The following is a 13763-nucleotide window of genomic DNA, read 5'->3' on the forward strand; positions in this document are numbered from 1 at the left end:
TTATTCCATGCATAATTTCCCAGCCTTAATGACAACGTTGTATAGTGAATTCCATGAAAACAAATTTCTAATCCTTTTTTTTGGCCCATTGACCCAAAACAATGTCACCATGAATCAATCTCACAACGTCGAGAGTGCTGGGACCAAACCCCTTGTCTATAAAAGTCTCTGTTCTTGATATATTTTAGAGAGCTGTGTTCTATACAGTATTTCAAAGTTGACAACCCAGTCTTCTGACAGCAAAGTACCTATAGGAGTCAAGTTCACGATTCAAAACCTGTCGAGTGTAAATTTTCACTTGGTTTTCCCTATTTTACTTTGAAAACATCTGCGCTATCTTTAAGGCAGTTGATTTGTTTTTTTTCTTTCTCAAATGCTCTAAACGGCAGACGATCAGTTTAGTTTCCCAAAAGTAGAGGTGATATTGACGGTGGGGTTCAGCTGTTAGTCTATTCTCGGTGTGTCGCTCATGTGTGGTGTGTGCGGGCTTGTGCTGGCAGCCGGTGCTTGTATTGTGTGCCATATTCCAGAGGCAGGTGCAACAGTGTCTAAAGGGGTATAAATAACCCGCCTCCCTCATGATGTTGACTGATGCTGTCCGTCCTCACAGCCCCAGCGCACCTCTCACCACTGGACTCACAATTTCAGAAATAAAGCAGGCTTCCATGGCAACAGGGGGGGGGAATGTGAAGCTTCCTGACACAATTGTTGGTATAAAGGCAAAAATAAGAACAAGCAAGGATCGCCACAAGCCATGCAAACATTTGTGGTTGCATTATTGGGCCGTATTTACTGTTGGTTTTCTGAAAATTCCGAGCCTCTCTGAACTTATTGCAAAAATCATTTAATCCCACAAACACACAATGTGACTATGACATTACCATACAAATAGTCTAATGTTTAAGGCTACTTATATGAGAGCAGTTAATGGTGAGACTAAATGGAGTTTACTGGTAATTAAAATGTAATTGGATCTTGGCTTTTGAAATAGAGCCAAGGTCAGACAGAAAGAAAGTGGTTGGAGTGTTAACACCCTTAGCAATCCCTTTGCCTCCATTTTTGTTTTGTTTTACATATTTCTTACAGCTTTTTGACCCACAAGACCCAATTGTCTCCATCTCTCTATGACTGTGGCAGGTTTTTGGGTGGAACTATTCAACTGACACTGCGTCGAACGAGAAAGACAAGTTTTTGCTTACTCATCCAGGTCAGTGTAATTTCTTATTCTTTCCCTGTACAATTGAACGTCTTGACTATTTCTCTTTACTTCATGCCCAGTTTCAATATAAAATCCATTCAAAATATCCCCCTGGTTTTTGGTCTTTTCAAAATAAAACCAAACGGCTCTATTTCTCAGGGGTGCTGATAATAAGAGCGCATTGTATTGAGCTGACTTTTGTGGTCGGTTTGTGCCAGCTGTTCTCAGAGCACCTCCGGCTATTGCTCTTGTTGTTTGGGTCTTATTGTCGTGGGAGCTATGGAGTCATTCCTTAGCCGCCTGTCTGCGCAGCTTTCTCGCTGTAAGTGGATCTAGCTGATGATCTGTGCAGGGTTTAGTGAGCCCGTTTAGCGATACAAATTTGTGGGCTGTTCGTGTAAGAGCGTACGTGTCAGCGGGCTATATTTACCAGCCTAAGTATACGAGACGGTATTGTTTTGACCACATTGTTGGCACTGGAGGGGCCCTTTGTGTCCAGGGTGAGCCGCATCAGGAGGAGACGCGTTGGAGAGCGCCATCGATGCAGACTGACCGACGAAGCTCATCCAAAGGTGAAGCGACCGTTCAAGGAGGCAGAAAGGACACAGACGAGCGATTGCTTCAAAGCTTTGGACTCTCGCCTGCTTCTCTGAAAAAGTATGTGCCGTTTTCTATACTTGCAGACAAGGGAGGTTCTTGTGGAATCTTAATGATGGGCAGGGCATTATGTGTAAAACATGGCAAATCAAAAAGTGTGGTTTGTTTGCTGATGAAGGTAATCATTTTCTACACTATACCATCATGACATATTCTATAATTTGACTGAACGTTTTGCTTTAAAAATTCGTCAAACTTTTAACTTTCTCTCGCTTGCCTGTGTAATTCCGTCAGCTCTATAGTTGAACTTCTTCTCTTCCAGTGGCGTCAGAGAATGTGCCTTTTAAGTCATCTCCAGGGGATCCACTCAGGGACTTCGTGCTGTGTATTTTCTTTCAAGGGACACAATGAGTAATGTCTTTTGTCCACGTCTTCTGATTGTACTGTATTGCTGCAAAATGAAACTATAATGAAAGAAAAAAGATATGCTTTCCCTTTCAATTTACTGCCCATGTTTTCTTGATTCACTCTTGATTAAACCCACAGGCCCGATCACAGTAAGTAGCAAACAAAAACCTCCCTAAAGCAAAAGCAAAGTAACACAGCAAGCACAGCCAAGAGGAAATGTCCACATTGCAGGTCAAATCAGAATTATGAGATAAAAAATATATATACAAAATGTAATTATATGACGGACTTACCTGATTTGCTGCACTATTACCATCTTGTTGGTCTGAAGCTCATGGATATGGACAAACAGCTTCAGATCAAAATAAACAAAAACAAACACAGACACAGGACAGGACCAAAGGAACATTTTGGACAATTATAAATAAGAATTTAGGGGGAATTTGCTTTGATTTGATTTTTTTCTTGATAATGTGAAAAGCCTGAATCAGATTTTTTCAATTGCGACCCAGGCCACTTTCAAATGTGGTACTAAATCTGATTTGAATCTGATCTTTTGCAAAGTGTCCGCAGTTTGAACAGGCGGGTCACATTAATCTGACTTCTACTGCGCTGAAATGAAACTGGAGCCACTTAAACTTTCTAACTCCAGACATCAGTGACCTTTTAAACTGAATTGGTTTTGTGACAAAGAAACAATTTAACTTTTGCCTATTGAAGACAAAAGATTAAGATAACTATAGGCTTGGCAAATGTTGCTTCTTGTTAGCCTTTTAGCCCATAGCTTGCTGCCTTATGCACTTCAGGATATGCTGTAAGTGATGGAAATGCTGGAGGATAGTACTCATTGTGATGTTAGCAGGTACTGGCAGTTTGGAGGGAGTGAATGGAGCCATCAGTCAGAGCGGGCCTGGTTCTGAAGCTGTGCACTGACTTCCCCAGAGCGGCCCTGTGATTAATGACAACTGCGAGCGGGCAGCCGCATGGCCAGCCTCATCAGCTGAATTATTATTGGTACACAAAGGAGTGGAGGAAATCAATAAATCTGAATATTTGCTGTTTTTCTTCGTCATCAATGACAGTCGACACGGTATGTTTGGACCGATGATTGATGAGCAAACATCTAAGCGTGAGCTCGGGGAAAATGACATTAGCATTTTGCTGTAACTCAGCACAGGGATGGAGAATGGATCCATAAATTAGAATTATGATGAATGAAAAGTAGAGTTTTTATACTCTTAAACTGCTTACTTTGGCATTAACCTGACAGGTGTAGAATTAGCATTGCATCAGTCATGAATGTTGCATGTTAAAACTATTTTAGTGGCAAAACAAAAATGTACCTGGTTTCATTGTATTACTAAGAAGTTCAGACTTTGAGGGAGGGACTTTTTTGTGTTAAATGGCAATAATTTAGCTTTGTAATCACTTTGTATAATTTATAATGATGATTGAAAGCCTATGCCTATGAGTAGAACAAAATTAAATCTAATTAAACAAATCTAAAATCCTATAATATGCATTTCCAAATTAATTTGTCCAAACAAAAACTAAATAAAAAGTAATGCAAGATAATTCCATAAATCGTTTCATCAACATTTCATCAATAAACAAAACATTTAATGGAAGTGACACGTAGCGATAAACAGGATTATATTTCTAAATCTTTAAGAAAACATTGCTTTTCCCCCCGACTACATTCACATTTGTTACACAATCCCTTGTTTGCCTATCATGATGTATTTGTATTGATTACCGTAATATTGAGCTACTACTTAAAATATTCTTCATACATCCAGCACTATATAATTACTTATAGCTAGATTTCTTTTGTTTCTTTTGAATTCCTAACCGGAGCCCTCGCACCCTGTTCTCTACCGTCAACAAGCTGCTCCAGCCACCGGACATCACTCCACCCTCCTCCCCTGACCTCTGCAACTCTTTCCTCCTTGCCTTCAATGACAAAATTTCCAAAATCAACAGCTCCATGACTGCCGTCTCCATTAACTCCATCACCACCCCCACCCCTGCCCCCCCCCCTCTCCCTGACCACCCACCCTTCCCTCCCCTCACCACCTTCTCCTCTGTTAACTCCTCTCATATCATAGACCTCATCACCGCTTCCAAAACCACCACCTGCTCTCTCGACCCCCTCCCAACGACCCTAACCAAGGCCTGCCTCCCTGCTCTCATCCCCCATCTCACCACCCTCTTCAACCAGTCTTTATCCCTCGGCCATGTTCCTTCCATCTACAAACTGGCCTCCATCACCCCCATCCTCAAAAAACCCACCCTAGACTCCGCCAACCTCTCCAACTACCGCCCCATCTCCAACCTGCCGTTCCTCTCAAAAACGCTGGAACGCATCGTCGCCGCCCAACTTCACACCCACCTCCAGTCAAACAACCTCTATGAACCCCTCCAATCTGGCTTCCGCCCACTTCACAGCACTGAAGCAGCCCTGGTCAAAGTACTCAACGATCTCCTCACCTCTGCAGACTCCGGGGCCCTCAACATCCTGTTACTACTAGACCTCAGCGCAGCCTTTGACACTATAAACCATTCCATCCTCCTACAAAGGCTGCGCCAACTGGGTGTTGAGGGCTCTGCACTTGACTGGCTCACATCCTACCTCACCAACAGGCAAGAGTTGATTTCCCTCTCCGGTCACTCATCCACCCTCCCCCCAGTAACGCAGGAGGTCCCCCAGGGCTCAGTCCTCGGCCCCCTCCTCTCATCTGCTACATCTTCCCTCTTGGTCACATCCTCCGCCAACTCAACCTGGACTTTCACTGCTACGCTGACGACACCCAGATATACCTCACCACCAAATCCACCCAAAACCCTCCCCTCAGCCACATCGAAACCTGCATCTCTCAACTTCCTCAAACTGAACAGTGACAAAACAGAGCTCCTCCTCATTGACACCAAATCCACTCTCAATAAAACTGGTCCCTTTTCACTCAGCATCGACACCTCGACCATCACCCCCTCTACCCTGGTACGCAATCTCGGTGTCATCATGGACCCCACCCTCTCCTTCACTCCCCATGTCAGCCACATTGTCAAGACCTCATACTTCCACCTCCGCCGCGTCGCCAAAATCCGACACTGCCTCACCCTCCCCGCTGCTGAATCCCTCATCCATGCCTTCATCTCCTCCCGCCTCGACTACTGCAACTCCCTCCTCACTGGCATCTCCTCCCATTCCCTCAACAGACTCCAAATGGTCCAAAACTCCGCTGCCCGCCTCCTCACCCACACCCGGTCCCGTGATCACATCACTCCCGTTCTCCGCTCTCTCCACTGGCTCCCCATCAAGCAGCGCATAAACTTTAAAATACTCCTCCTCACCTTCAAAGCTCTTCACCACCTTGCCCCCCCCTACCTGTCTGACCTCCTCATCCCCCACCGCCCCACCCGAGCTCTCCGATCCTCCTCCTCTCTCACCCTGGCTGCACCAACATCCCGACTCAAAACTTTTGGCGACAGAGCTTTCTCCCGAACAGCACCCCGACTCTGGAACTCCCTCCCCCAACCTGTCCGCCACTCTCCCTCACTCACAACATTCAAATCCCGCCTAAAAACATACCTCTTCACCCAAGCCTATGACCTCCCCTACCCCTAGCCTCCTCTACCCCATTGCCTACTCTTCTACCCCCTGTTACATCCCCATCTTTTTCTCTCTACTTCTTCTGTCTTGTTCATTTTATCTGTATATTAATGTGTTCTGTACGTGTTGTCCCCCCCTGTCTGTAAATACCCCCCCCTTTTTTATTATGTTCAGCGTCTTTGGGTCACTGAAAAGCGCTATATAAATAAAAGTTATTATTATTATTATTATTATTATTAAATATATCTCCCCTGATGCTAAAGCCTTCAGCTGCCCTGGACTAGTTCAATATATAAGTGCTTTAATTTAAGGGCAGACTGTGAGCTTCTTCTTCTCTGATTGGCTGTTCACTCTCATACTCATCTCTTCCTTCCACAGATATCTGTTGGGACGTTACTATGGAAACAACAAAGGTGACACTGGAGGAGGAGTCATCGCAGATGTCTCACAGCATGAAAGTGTCCTCTCAGAAGAAGAAGAAAACTTTCACTTCCAGGTACAACTTCCGCTGTAATTATTAATTCGAGTGGAAACAGAGCACAGAATTAAGCATTCCTTTTCAGTATTTCATCTTTAAATTCCATAAGTCCTCACAGCGGTTTGTTCGGAAGGACCTCAGCCTGATCGGATGCAGAACGCTAAGTGATTTTTTCCGCAGTCACACCCACTTTTGCCACTTTTCCCACCCGCAGTGACACTTGGAGAGCTCCGTAGTGCTGAGTGCGGTGCTGTTTGTCCAAAGGAAAGGTCCGTGTGCTGCTGTCTCTAGTGTCAACACAGCGTGGTTAGTTAAGGTGTGTTAGATTGTGGGCGCGTGGTGAAAATATCAACGTTTTTCTTGCAGCGAGTGACAAGAAGCCTTTGAGCTGTTGGTCTCCGCGCTGATATGTCAACTTCCCATCCTTTTCTCATGCTAATACTTCAATGTGAGTTATATTTGCTAATTTGACAGCTGTGATACGTGTTTGGCATAATCCTGTCATCAGGAAAACAACCCGGGGTAAATCGAGGATTTGTCTGTCGTCAGTAAAACTTTGGTCTTTGTATCTTAGCTATCCTGATCTGTTTAACACTGAGGTGGAAAATGTAATTTATTTTAAGGAACAGGCTGGTTATTCTAAGCTCAGTGACACATTACATTGTTTCTAATGCGCCCCATGGGCTGGTGGGTGTTACCAGAACAATACATTCACACAAACAAATAAGGCGTCACCGCTCTCATTTGTCTGAAGTAGACAAGGACCAGCGGCTTGGGACCAATCCTCTTGTACAGCAGTCCTATCATATAAATGTGTTTTCAGATGTCATTTATACACATAATTATATGGTATTTTAACTAAGTTTTATATTATGTCAGATCAAAATAATGTGTCTTACAGGATAAGTGGTTTGAGTTCAAATGGAAGCTAGCTTGAATTACAGACATTTTGATTAGGTTTGCAAGATTCAGTTCACTGTGCTCATTTTTCATCAAATCCAAGGTTAGTTAATCATATTTAAGAAAGATATATCATTTTTAGAATACAGTTAGGTTAGCAGCATTTGTACCCTGGAAACCTCCATGACAATATCCAATGATATACAGCCTTTTGATTTCAGATAGCCTTTCAAATTATACTTTTTTAATCTTGCTCAACCCAGTGGATACATCAAGTCCTATAAATATAACTTGTCCCAGTCTGAAGGGGTATGTCGGGTATGTCCGGTCACGTACATCAAGAGATGAACAAATGGGGCTGGCCAAGTGCAAACATTTTAAGCCCCAGCAGCTATCAAAATAAGCTGTAAAGGTTTGACCTGTGGGATATATTGTAACAGCCAGTGGGATCGGCTTATCTGATATATGAAAGTGCACTAGGCCGGTGTCCCCAGTGAGGTCAGGGACACCGGCAGGACGTCGCACGTGCAATTTGTAATACGTGTGATTAAGCCAGTGTTATTTTTCTGTAATGACACTTTTTACAGTATAAAAAGCTGGAATTGGACCTCCAGATCTTGACATTAGCCTCACAGCAAGACGGTCCTGGGTTTGACTTCTGGGCAGCGTGCGGCTTCTGTGTAGAGTTCGCATGTGCTCCCCTGAAAACGAAAATGAGAAGACAGCCCTGGTTAAATAAAGAATAAATAAATATAGGCCTGAAATGGAATCTGTTATAATCTGCAAGGTAAAGGATTGGTTGTGGTAGTTGAATTCTAACTTGAATTCTACTCTCAGTTTTTGCAAAGCTTGCCTCGACCATTGACATTGTGGTAGATCTAAAATTGGCCGTGCCGGTCCTCCAGTGAGTTCAGCGAGATCTAATAAGGATCACTCCAGCCGCCACTGATATTCCCAAGTCAAATTTGCCTCCATTTCCACAGGCCCCCACACTTATTGAATTAGGCAAACAGGCGCGTCTACTGTCGCTGTCACACAATAAGGGAAATTTGATCTGTTTTCTTCTTGTGGTGACAAAACTAAGCATTAGTTTAACTTGGCGTGGCGGACGTCTTCTCCCTCCACCAGGGCGTCTGTTTCCATATTTGATAAATAAATTACCATCGTAGGAATTGTAGAAAGATTTGTAGAAAACACAGAAACTCTTGCAAAGTTTCTGAGCTTTAGCACATGAGTTCAGAGGTCAGGAGCGTTTACATCTGTGTTTGTTTATGTCAGTGGTTCCTCGTGTGACTTTATGTCATTTCTCTTGCAGGTTCCTGTATCAGATTCTTTGTAATCTACCGCAGCATCAGCTATAGAGTCATTGTTTACATGTGCAGGGACTGCTACGCCCAAATGTGTCCAGAAACGTGCTTTGTGCCACTAGATGTGTGAGGAAGTTGCCCATGAAAACAAAATGTTAAAAGCAGAAGTCCTTCTCTGAATGTATGAAAAGGGGAAATTCTCCAGAGCACAAACAAACGAAAAGGAGAAGTTGTCTTAATTCGCCTGGCTGGTTGTTAGACAGGGCATAGAAGGCAGTGCTCGAGGCGACATGTTTGCAGCAACTGTAGAAGAGTTTGGATAACATACACCTGAGCAAATACAACCCCCGGCGCTGGATCATTTTACTGTTTTTACTCCGATATGTTAATATTAAGTTTCAGATATTTGCTTGTTTGAAACTGTCATATGATTTTTGAAATATCTCTATGTAGCGTTTATTACAAAGGATTACTGGAAAATAACTAATGCACACGGCTATAATATTTGTAAAATGTGTACATAAAAAAAAAACATGAATGCAAGTGTTTTTTTTATTTTTTTTATATTCATTTAAATACTTAATTTTTCACATGTTTTCAGCATTCAGCATTTAGACAGTTGCAGATAAGTACAAAAGAAAAACGACTCCACTGCTTCACCTTTCCTCACGCGCAGTGCTTTCAGTCAATCTCAGTGAGTATGAGGCTTTTTCCACACTTTCAAGATGAGTATTTATTACTCTGACAACAGGTTTGTTCGAATATAGTTCTGGACACAGCCTGGGCGACATGGGCAGGTCTCATGGTAACCAGCCCTGAACGTAGTCCAGCACCTTCCTCCACATCGGTGACTAATCCATTCACTTTCACATGTAGATTCATTCTCCCTTCCTCAAATTATTCTGCAAATCCCAGCCAAGTGGAAGTAGTCAGTGCTGCATGAAGAAGCACAACAGTCGGCCGTGATCTCCATTCTTTGGCTCATGAACACACTCTGTCTGTTTGTCAGCCCTTGTTCCTCCTGATTAGAGAAGCTCCCAATAAACAAAAGTGTACAAAAGGGGAAACATTGTCCGTGTAAAAGGACTCGGCAGGTCACCACAGGGTTAATGTAAATATCATTTAGTAAACAGTGCCATTGGACTCATGGACACTTCCTAAACACTGTCACTTTAACCATAAATCAATCACGCACTGCACTGTTCACTTTCTGCACTACATATGTAAACTTAACTGTAAACTTGTGTACATATTAAGCCTATTTTTTATTCTTATTTTTCATCTTATAGCTTATTGTCATTTTTAGCCCATAGCAGATTGAAATTGTTTCTCTTTTTGACCTTTTCATTGTTCATTGTTTTATGTTGCACCAAATCACCAAGACAAGTTCCTATTTTTTGTCAATTCTGATCATTGACAATGGCTATAAACCCTTTCTGATTCTGATTCTGAATTTCACAATTACGTAGGGTTGTAATGATACACAAATGTCACGGTAAAATGTGAACACACTATTCATTTCCCAGAATGATATTTACTGCGATATTGTGGAGAGGCGAGCAGAATTGTAGAAAACCCTTTTCCTTTACAATACATTACAAGCCTTGCAAATCATTATCATCATAACCCAAGGAAGTAAGTAATTAATTGTGCTTAAGATGTATTTTTGTTGTTTTTGTTATTTTTTTGGCTGACAAACAAAAAATACACTTGTTTTCGGCAAATATGTCCTCGAAAAAAGTGGAATTATCTGCCAGTGCAGTAAGTGAATTCTTGAAATAAGCTTAGCAACATATTTATTTAGCATATATTTAGGAGAAATGTCTTGGCAAACAATCTGATTTGTCACGTTTTGAAATTTGCATCGTATGTCATTCCTTTTTTTTTAGTGGCTGCTGTAACAAAACAATGCATTTAAGCAAAGAAGCTTATAATTCAGTACATTATGACAGCCCACGATATCACAATGTTTTGGTTGTTGTTACATCCTAATTCACCTTGCGTTGTGTGTGTTGACTATATTGTGTGGTTTCTTTGTGGTCCCTTTTTAAAACTGTATTGTGTGTGTGCACCACGAGCTCAAGCAAATCCCCGTTGCCACAAACTGAAGCCTACTCGTGGCTTACCCTGAGCTGCACAGACTGACAGAGGGTATTAGTGCCGCAGACAATATCGACACTATAATTCACAAAGTACAGTACATCTTCGTAGCAGCCTCTCTCCTTTATGTTGCGTTGTTTGACTTCAGCACATCAGTGTTTACCTTGCCAATTTGTCAGCACACCAATAGAAGACAGAAAATATCCACTAAAGAGGCGAGATAAGAGCAGAGTTGCCAGTTTAAAGTCAATCCCTGGAGCGCTTAAATAAATGAACGCTCATGCATATTGAGTCGGGCTCCATTAGAACGGCCTGTGATCTATGGCCTCCTCTGCTGTTCACATTGGGGAAAGGAAACGAACCGTAGCTTTCTAAAATCGAACATCTGACTGGTTAATGCGGCATAGAGAATAACATATTGAATAGAGATGCTCTCAGCGATAATTGTGGTGAAATTTATTACCACTGAACTGTATAAAAATAGTTGGGAAGATGGTAATTTAACTTGGTTTTGCCTTCTTTCTTCAGTGAAGAGGAGACCTTCCACAACACCTTCCCCATTGTCCCTGCGGATGTGATGTCTGTGAAAGAGCTTCTGGATATAGGCAGCTTCTCCCGCAACAGGACATGGTGAGACTTTGACGTGCACATATGTAGAGTCCATGCAGCTGTGTGGACATGACCAGCTAAACCTAACTCATCATCAAGAATAAGTCTCTTGCCATTAATGATAGTTTCATATAATTGTCACACTGAGCACATTCAAGTACAGGAGATTATAGGTTGGTCCGACACACTATAACAGTTTATGATACTGTAAGTATATTTTACATAACAAGGTCAAAAATATAGTTAGATATAGTTTGTATAAATGAAAATCATTTGAATGCAGAATATTTTTCTTGTTTTGAGTAGCTTGGATAATTTTAGAAGTACATTTAATGAATAGGTTTACAATATTATAAATAACCACGTGGATTTTAGCTTCCTGTTATAGGTGAGGACTTTCATAATTCATAATATTTCAGTCTAATTTTTTTATCTGAAAGCTCGAATCACCTTGAAACAAGTCCAATAATCTAGCCCCACTATATCAATTCTGCATCTCTAAAAGTCATGTAGCAATACTCTTTTGCAGTAGGAGAGTTTTATTTATAGAAATCATATAAAAGTATATCCAAACCCAGAGAGATCGTGGTGACTTTGACCTTTGACTTCAGGCTATGTGGGATGCAGTTTTGTCCCATGTTGCTGAAAAGTTTGAAGACATTGCACGACTTTACAGCACAGAGTGTGTGACATGTACGCGGAGACACACTGCCTGGGGCGGCTGTCTGTAGATAACAAATGCAGTTTGTGCCTCGTGGCAAGACATCGTTCCCTGTCCTGAGCTCATGCTACCACACAGGATTTACCTCATGACATGCCACCTCACTTTATCTGTCAGATGATTCAACTCTGTTTTACTTATGAAGGTTATACTGTTCTGTCTGCAAACTGGGATCATTCCTCCTTCATGCCATAAGTTAATGCCAAATGCATTATCCTGTCCTCAAATAGGGCTGTGAGTTAATGGTGTTAATGCCATCCTGTGCACATTAAATATTGTTACCCAGCAGCTAATCAACCAAACTAAAACTACCAATCGTATATAAACTAGATTTTAGGGGGGGAAATTACAATAAAAGGACAACATGTGTTCCAGAATACGCACGCCAATTGTTCATAAAGAGTGAGTCTGGTCCCCACGTGCAATCAGATTTCATTTAGAACAAAATCAAACTCTTCTCACCTCAGATTAACAGCGTTTTGTGCTTTGCTCGTTGATTATTGATTCTGAGGAAATCTGTGATGTTTTTTTTTTCTTTTATCCTTGTAAGCAGCCATGTTTATTGTGATATCTACAGACCATGCGTGTCCCTGATCTCTCCGTATAAAAAACACAGATATAATTCTGGACTTTCTAGGCTTCAAAATGTTCAAAACGTTTTAGAATGGTCTTGAAAATATGTCAAAACCACCTACCAACTTTAAAGAAACAACATTGTTTTGTCTTTTTAATAAATATCGAGTAACGTAAAAACACAAGTGCACACAAGACTATGGCGTGCGTGCACACAAGACTATGGCGTGCACACAAGACTATGGCGTGCGTGCACACAAGACTATGGCGTGCACACAAGACTATGGCGTGCGTGCACACAAGACTATGGCGTGCACACAAGACTATGGCGTGCGTGATTGGTGCAGTCGGAGGCCATCGGCGCAAATTAGCCGCCACATTTCCATCAGCCAGCCCCAGGGACAGTATGTCAGAAGAATATTGCTGTAAAACACGCTGTTGACTCCATACGCATTTCTGTTTTCTATATTTCCATACGAGCAGCCTTCTCTGCTTTTCAGTCCTTCAATCTTTGGTGCATGGACCATCCTCAGCAGTGCTAAAAATAACCTGCAGCGTAGAAGGACAAAGGCCAGAATGCCTGCTGAAAGAACCAGGGGAACAGGAGATTGCGCTGGAGGAAACACACGCTGAAAGGGACGCCGCGGTGGTCCTCGTGAAGAGAAAAGCACATGCGATAGTGACGAGTCCCAGCTGCACTCCCACTGCTGCCAACTGCCCTTTTATTAGCCGGCCGTCTCTGATGGCCCTCCGCCTCGCCAACCTGTGTGCTCACATGCCACCTCGTCCATCCAAACGCATCTTCACTAAACCTGACCCAGACCCATCTCCAATACGCTGCAAAATAGAGAGGAATAAAAAAAAAGACAGAGGTCGTGTAAGCATTTTGGGAAGGGAGCTGAAAATCTAGTTGCACTTCACATAATTGACTTCTCCTTGGCTGAGAGAGGACGGAAGGATGAAGTCTAAAGCTCTTGAGGATTGGCATCCTATTTCGGGAAAGGATAGGGGAGCATGACATCTGTTTTGAAATGTATGAAAATGAAATGGCTTGATCTGTGTGCGTGGTTTCAATTGCGTATTATTATCTCGTCTATCAAACGGGCAACATCTTCAGTGGGTGGTTTTCAGCAGTTCGTAACATCCAAAATGAGTGATAAAAAAGTAATCAACTGTCATGGCCAGCGGGTGCAATGTGTTTTGACACTTTATTCCTCAGGGGTTTATACGAGTCTGCTTTGCTTCAAAACACGAGCAAC

At 42.3% G+C, this 13763-nt stretch overlaps 1 protein-coding gene across 1 annotated transcript in view; it reads left to right on the forward strand.

Moving 5' to 3' along the window:
- Positions 1-1548: 1548 nt before the first annotated feature.
- Positions 1549-13763, forward strand: part of myom3 (myomesin 3) — a 51647-nt gene continuing 39432 nt past the window's right edge. The window contains exons 1-3 of the mRNA XM_072460265.1: positions 1549-1855; positions 6195-6312; positions 11130-11231. Coding sequence (XP_072316366.1) covers positions 6215-6312; positions 11130-11231 — 200 coding nt within the window. The 5' untranslated portion in view covers positions 1549-1855; positions 6195-6214. The remainder of the gene's footprint in view (positions 1856-6194; positions 6313-11129; positions 11232-13763) is intronic.

The sequence above is a fragment of the Eucyclogobius newberryi genome, unplaced genomic scaffold (genome assembly GCF_026437365.1).
Source record: "Eucyclogobius newberryi isolate DKJ021-1_F unplaced genomic scaffold, fEucNew1.0.hap1 SCAF_3, whole genome shotgun sequence".
Taxonomy (NCBI): domain Eukaryota; kingdom Metazoa; phylum Chordata; class Actinopteri; order Gobiiformes; family Gobiidae; genus Eucyclogobius; species Eucyclogobius newberryi.